General features: G+C 35.6%; 1 protein-coding gene across 1 annotated transcript in view; it reads right to left on the bottom strand.

Annotated features, from left to right (window-relative positions):
* Positions 1–7614, bottom strand: part of LOC101584331 (ATP-binding cassette sub-family G member 2) — a 209682-nt gene that overhangs the window by 30420 nt on the left and 171648 nt on the right. Inside the window, exons 12-13 of the mRNA XM_004640645.2 lie at positions 7056–7069; positions 6760–6917 (exon numbers count right to left, since the gene is read on the bottom strand). Of these exons, the coding sequence (XP_004640702.1) occupies positions 6760–6917; positions 7056–7069 (172 nt within the window). The remainder of the gene's footprint in view (positions 1–6759; positions 6918–7055; positions 7070–7614) is intronic.

The following is a 7614-nucleotide window of genomic DNA, read 5'->3' as shown; positions in this document are numbered from 1 at the left end:
ATTCCTAAAATTTATTTGGAACCAGAAAAGACCTAGAATAGGAAAGGCAATCCTGGGCAATAAAAACAAGGCAGGAGACATTACAATTCCTGATTTGAAATTATACTACAAGGCTACTGAGAAAAAATCAGCATGGTACTGGCAACAAAGTAGACCTGAGAATGAATGGAATAGTTTAGAAGATGCTGAAGCTCCCATGAACACATTCAGCCACCTTATCTTTGACAAAGGGGCCAAATACAGTCACTGGAAAAAAGATAAACTTATCTTTTAACAAATGGTGCTGGAAAAATTGGCTCTCTACATGCAGAAAAATAAAGCTTGACTCAGGTCTATCACCATGCACTAAGTTAATGTCAAAATGGATTGAAGAACTAAACATTAAAACAGAAACACTAAATCTCCTGGAAGAGAAATTAGGAGGAACTGTTGAAGACATAAGGGTAGGCAAAGAGTTCATGAACAAAAATCAAATTGCACGGGAAACACTAAAAAGAATTAACAACTGGGACCTGCTCTTACTGAGAAGTTTTCGCAAGTCAAAAGAAATTACCAACAAAGTGAAAAGACAACCCACAAATTTGGAAAAAAATCATAACAAATAAATATGCAGAGAAAGGTCTGCTTTCTAGAATTTATAAAGAACTAAAAAACACTTGGGCTCAAAAATTTAAAGACCCAATCCAGAAATGGGCATCTGAGATGAACACATGCTTTTCAGAGGATGAAATTAAAGAAGCAAATATATATGAAAAAATGCTCCACATCACTCATCATCCATGAAATGCAAATTAAAACAACATTGAGATATGATCTCAACCTAAAAGAATGGCTATCATAAAGAACTCAACCAACAACAAATGTTGGAAAGTCTGTTGGGAAAAGGAACTCCTCTCCACTGCTGGTGGGAACGTAGATTGGTGCAACTGTTATGGAAATCAGTGTGGAGACTACTTAGAAAACTTCGACTGGAAATCCCATTTAAACCACCTATTCTTAAAAAAGTAATTAAAAAAAAAATAAACCAGCTATTCTTCTACTGGGAATTTTCCTGGAGGTTCTGAAAACATCATATCATAGTGATATATGTGTGCCTATGTTTATAGCAGCACAATTAGTGATAGCCAAATCTTAAAAACAACCAAGATGCCCATCACCTGAGGAATGGATGAAAAAGACGTGACTTTTTTTTAAATGGAGTATTACTCAGCTATAAAGAATGATAAACTCTAAGCGTTTATATTGAAGTAGATGTCACTTGAAGATATACTCTTAAGTGAAATAAATCACACACACATGGATAAATATCCATATAGTTTCCCTAGTGTAAGAGCTCTAAAGAATAAATACAAATAGAAAGATATAATACAAGTAAAATGAAAGCAAGAACTTGAGGACAAACTAATTAGGAGAGGGAAAGGAGAAGAGCTAGGAAACATGACAGTGACAAGCCAATCAGTTATATGTAGAAGATGGGCAAGGCAATGATCCTAAGAATCTTCAGGTTGTTTGTTTGTTTGTTTGTTTGTTTGTTTGTTTTTCAGAACCAGGGATTGAACTCAGGCCCTTGCACTTGCAAGGGAAGCACTTATTCTACTGAGCCATCTCCTCGGCCCCAAAGAACTGAGCTGGGGCCAGGCCCCTATTCAGAAGATTTTTGAATCTAGCAGTTAATTGAAATAATTCTCACCCTGACTAACTATATATACTGACGCCTGTGAACTAAACAACTGCACTGAAGATGGTTATTTGTAATAGTAGTTTCATGCTTGGAGTGCCTGTCATTCTGGTCTTCTGAATATGGGCTGCTTGTCATGACATGCCAGTTGCTGCCATGCTGTCTTTCAGGTAGATGATTGTTCAAAACGAAGGGGTTGGTGAATGAAGGCAGGAGACAGGAAAAGGAATGTTGTTGGGCTGACCTGCTTCAAGGTTGTATATGGTTAGATTTCTTGACTTATGTGTAAAAATAAGAATTATATAATTCATTATGCCTATTTTTAAGATATATTCCAATTTTTCACATGATTTTTCATCATATTCTGTAGGGACTTAAAGTTCAACATATCAAAACTTGATGAAAAATACCTGTTTCCTGTTATGCCTAAAATGTTCGATATTCAGACAGATACTGAGGTTAAGCTTAATAGCCTAGGTTGTATGGTAATAACAATAAGCTTCTCTTCTGGAGGGTTAACAACCTAAGTTTGCAGACCAAAGTTAGAGAAAAAAGAGGACTGCAAGGAATGCCAACATTTTAGCCCTAGCCTTTCAAGGTCAATTAAGACTCAAGACATGAGAACTTGTACTGCCATATCTTATATCTCAGCAGTGTCCCAAATTTTCTGATCAAGGTGATAATGGGGCCAAAGAGCAATGTGATCAATGATGCAGAGCATGCCTAATTAGAGTTACATGGAGAGAAAACATTCTCTCAGGCTTTCACAGAGAGCACATTGGCCAAGCAATGGCCGTGACTCATCCACATGGCTGACACTGACGAAGGATCTACAATTTGAGATATAGGATCTCAGGATAAATCCTGAGGGGATTTCACTGACCTTATCAGATCCAAAAGCTACAATTCTTATTGCATATTCTTGCTTTATATTGATCTTAACCATTCAGCAGAAAAATATAAAAATGAATTATAAGAAGTAAGCCATGGTGTTATGTTGAACTGTAGGGGATTCAGGTCAACAATTTTCGACATTGCTAGTCAAGCAAGAGCCCCAATACTATTATGCACTATCAGACTCTTTTAGAATATTTTGCTGAGTTAACCCACCTGTAATATTCAAATGATGGAACTAAAAAAAAGGGATACAGACGAATGTCCATTTTGTATCTGTGTATTCAAAATGGTTAGGATAGATACATAGTTACATTCTCTTAATGAATAGAGGGATTTGTTCTAATAGTGTCTGTAAATAGGATATCATGTCCGCATCTTGTACAGCATATAACCACTAGGAAGAATGTATACAATGTGTTAATTATTGAAACTGTCCCACCAATTTTAAAGTGTCTCAGTGCTATTTGTTTCTTAATGAAATTATGGGAAAAAAATAAAAGAAGTCAAGCAGTAACAAATTCTGAAGAAGCTATGGGAAAAAGTAACTTTTCCCCAGTTTTTGTCAGAGTGCAGGTCAGGTCAACCATTATGGAAATCAGTATGGAGATTTCTCAAACAATTAGGTTAGGAGGTCCCATTCAGGTGAGCTATTGCCATCCTAGACATTTTTTCAAAAGAACTGAAATCATCACACCACAATGATATATGTGCAACCCTGTTATAGCAGCACAAGTTGTCATAGCTAAATTTTCAAAACAAGCCAAAAGTCCATCCACTGAGGAATGAATTTTTTAAAATATGGTATTTTTACACAGTAGAGTATTATTTAGGTATAATTAGCATGAATTTAATGTTTTTGTAGATAAATGGGTGCAGCTAGAGACTGTATTGGTAAGTGAAACAAATCTGATCCAGATGTGCAAACATTGCATTGTCTCACTAGTGTGAGAATCTCAAAGAGTAATTAAAATCTAAAATGTACAACAGGGGCTGGGGAGATAGCTCAGCAGTCTAATGACCTGCCTGGCAAGCACAAGTACCCAGTTTCTATTCCTGTTACCACATGCTATGTGTTCCCAGGAACCCTGGAACCCCAAGCACACTGTACTGGCCACAGAAACTGGGTGCGGTGGCACATGCCTATAATCCCAGAGCTAGTGAGGCTGAGAAAGGAAGATCACTATAAATCCAAGCTGCATGGTGAGACCTTGCATCAAATAAAGAAATAAATAAGAGATTTCTAAAAAATGGCACAACAGATGCTGTAAAGGGAAAGAAATTTTTCAATGAGGAGAAAGTGAGAGGAGGAAAAGGTCAAATAAAAGAAGGGAAAAAGATATAGTTAGGTATCTCTACAGAACAGTTTGGATAATTGTACTGTTGATTTCTGCTGGTCTTCTGAAAGGATTGTTTAATGCTTAAAATTTTTTTCTTTTATTTTTTTAATTTCTTATAAGTTTTTGCTTTTTTGTTTTGTTTTTTTCTTTTAAAAAATCTTGCATGTTTGTATCTGGTAACCTGAACAATGAATTTAAAGATAGCATCATGTAATTCAGCCATCATTGTTGAGTTCTTATTACCTTATTTAGTGAAATTTTGTATTGTTTCTAATGCTGTTTTTTTCTATCACTATTTTGTATTCTTTAAAAAAATTAAAAATAAAAAGAATAAGTTACTTATTCTGTAAAGGCACAATTTTTGCTGTATATGTCTTATTTCTGAGGATATTTGAATATTTGTGAAACTGATATGTATTGAACAATTCTATTGACTATTCTGTGAGAACTACTATCTGTTCCCCTAATCAACTTGACATGCTAGGAACAGACCAGACTAATCCTGAGCATCCAATGCCTGTCTCTACTTTCGTACAAACATAAAAGTATTTTTACAATGTTTTTGTCCTGTGTTGCAATGCCAATAACATGGGGTCAGAATGCAGGTTTACATAATCCCAAGTCAAGAACTGATAAACAGCATAATGTAGTGAAGAAAAGTAGAAAATATGGTCAATAGATCCTTTCACACCTAGCCATTATCACAATGGAGATAAGTGGAAGGAGTGCTCAAGAAGAATAAGTGACACATAAAACTTGCCCAAATTGAGACTAGGCCTACTGAGATATGTAAACTAATGATCATGTTGCTGGTGACTGTGAATATGTTTAGACTGGGTTAAATGGTATTTCCAATGATTTAGACTTTTGAAAAATGTCCATACTAGATCATCCCAGCTGCTGTGTAGAAGGTTTTATTTTCCCCTGTATCCTTGCTATGATTCATTGTTTTTCACTTTCTTGGTAATGCCATTCTGAATTGGGTGAGAAGGAAACTCAATACAGTTTAGAATTACTTTTCTCTCATGCTGAGAGATGTTAGGCAATATACTTTTTGGCCGTATGGACTTTTTCTTTTGAAAAACATTCAGTTCATTTGCCCATTTTAATAATTGTATTCATCGTTTTATGGGTATTAAGGACTATTTGAAAGAGCAGCAACAGCTTAAAGGGAGTGAACAGTGTTCAACCAAGATCCTGACAGTTCTCTTCATGGTGGGAATTGGAAGACACATTGAAATAAAAATCTGCACAGTTGTGTGTGTGTGTGTGTGTGTGTGTCTGTGTCTGTGTCTGTGTCTGTGTGTGTATTTAAACAGAGTACCATAGATGTATTATCTAAAGAAACATGTATTTCAGTACACTGAGAAAGAAATCTAATTTTTCAAATAATGATATTAAAACAAAACTTAATAAAATTAGATCTCGTTTAAAATTTAAAAACCTGTTTGTGTGTTCCAGCACTTCCACACTACTTTTGACACCTGAGATTTTACTGTTGTACTGATCTTTTGTACTGCCTAAATTTTCAATTAAGTTTCTTTGTTTGTTGAAATTTTCATGTTGAAGATTGCTACTTGGTTATTTTTCAGAACTTCTATCTCTTAACTTAAACTGTCTTTTATGCCTTTCATTATCTCTCATAATTCTTTCTATAGCTTGTGCCTCTTTTTTAATCTCATTGGTCAATTTATTTATTGTTTCATTCAACTGCTTATCTGATTTATTGACCTTAGTGACAATTTTAATTATCAGTTCTTCTAGTTATTTGGAATTTCATTTATTTCCATATCTATGAGATTAGCTTTGGGAGAGCTGAGCACTTTTGGAGGGATCTTGTTGCCTTTTTTCTCATTTTTAGTTCTGTCTCTGTGTGGCGCTTTAGAGTTCAGGCAGAGATGTATCTCTTCTGATGTATTGTGAAAGTCCTTTAGTAAGTGGTCTTCTCCCCCAAGGTATACCATGCTCTGCATTCCAGACACATCTCTTCAAGAAAGTTTCTGGGTATTCTTTTCTAGATACTACTAACACTGATGGACAGAATCTGTACATTTTTTAAATTTCCAAAACAGTAGATCTGGATTCTGCACTGAAAAGGGCCCTCTCTACCAATCAAAAAGGAAATGTTTCTGGAAGTGCTCTGAGACCCAGGTCACTGGTCCTCTTATGTAAATATAGCTTCTGGTGTGTGACTGTTGATGCTAAGGGCAGTTGCCTTCCCCTTTCTGCAGGAGCGCTGAGGCCCATAGAACTTGTTCATCATCTACCAAAACTCATGCACAGATTACACTTGGAGAGACTTCTATTGGGCAGTGGACTGTGAATTTTCTAGTATTAAAAGGATTTTTTTCCAAAGTGGGAATCATTCAAAGTGCTGCACTTTGTGAACTTCTGCTAGAACTTTGGAGAACATTCTCTCACCCTAGAGAGAAGTAAATCCAAGAACTATACCTCTGCAGTGGATAAAGAGTCAGAATTTCTCTAATGCTAACATGAAAAGTAACCACATAACCTGGCATTACCAGGAAGGAATCTGTCAATCCTGTTTATTGGGCTTCCAGGTTATGAAGATTTCCTAATATGTCACAAAAACTATTCTTTAAACAACTTATTGATAGACATAGCTAAGATATACTAGTAACTACATTACAAAACCAATAAAAAAGGCTTTATAAGAGCATCAAGAAAAGTTATTACATTCCCTAATAAACTTATTTCAAAATATGACTTTCATATAACATCAGAATCCCATGTATAGAATCCCCAAAGCAAGGTTTACATGATGGTGACTGTGTAAGAAGGACAATGTAAAATTTTCTCTCTTGGAGATGCACAGTTCCTACTTACCACCATAACCCGAAAGTAGTTGCCCATGAGAAATCCTAGTAAGGACAGCAGCACAGTCTGATCTATTGTCATGGCCAGTGCCAGAGAATCAGCTGAACAAGCCACCATCAAAAGGGTAAGCAACATAATGAAGAAAGCCCCCACTGTTGGCTTCAGTCCTTAGAGAGAAAAGAAAGGATCAGTCCATCTGGATTGTTGTATAGTTGTGATGATTTATTGTGAAAATAGCATTAGAATAGTCTAAGAAATTAATATCAAATGAAAAACTAACCCATTAAGCAGGTACACTAGCTTACCAGTTTTCATTGTCCTCTCCAAATAAACACAAAACATTATCACAGAGTTTTCTTTTGATGTTTACTACAAAGTCACTCTGCCATATAGCACCTGTGATCCAATGTATGTAATTATAAACAATTTCTGATTGGTGAGATGGAGAGTTAGAGACAACACAACCAATAACAATTCTGTTGGCTTCTGTCACAGGAAATTCAATCACACATTCACTTATGCAGGCATTTTCAAAGTACTTATTGTTTGCTATAATGCATAGGAGTAGAAACTAGGATTGGAATTACATGACCTCAGAACAGTTTTAATATCTCCAAAAAGAAAAATAATAATTGAAGTCCCCACTAACAAAGCAACAAATAATTCTGCAATGAAGAAATGGAAAGTTTAAGGCTCATAAACTCTGTTGTAAACCATAATGACCTAATTCTATGGCTTATTCAGACTGAAAACTGGGAACAGGTACAATACCACCAATCATGAGTCTGATAATCTGAATTACATGCCCTGTGTTCCTTTATTTCAGTTGCTATCACTTCAGAAATTTCAGGTGTGTGATTTCCA

The sequence above is a fragment of the Octodon degus genome, unplaced genomic scaffold, assembly GCF_000260255.1.
Source record: "Octodon degus isolate 3935 unplaced genomic scaffold, OctDeg1.0 scaffold00125, whole genome shotgun sequence".
NCBI classification, from domain to species: Eukaryota; Metazoa; Chordata; class Mammalia; order Rodentia; family Octodontidae; genus Octodon; species Octodon degus.
The sequence above is the reverse complement of the archived record's forward strand: the minus strand, read 5'-3'. Positions and strand labels throughout refer to the sequence as shown.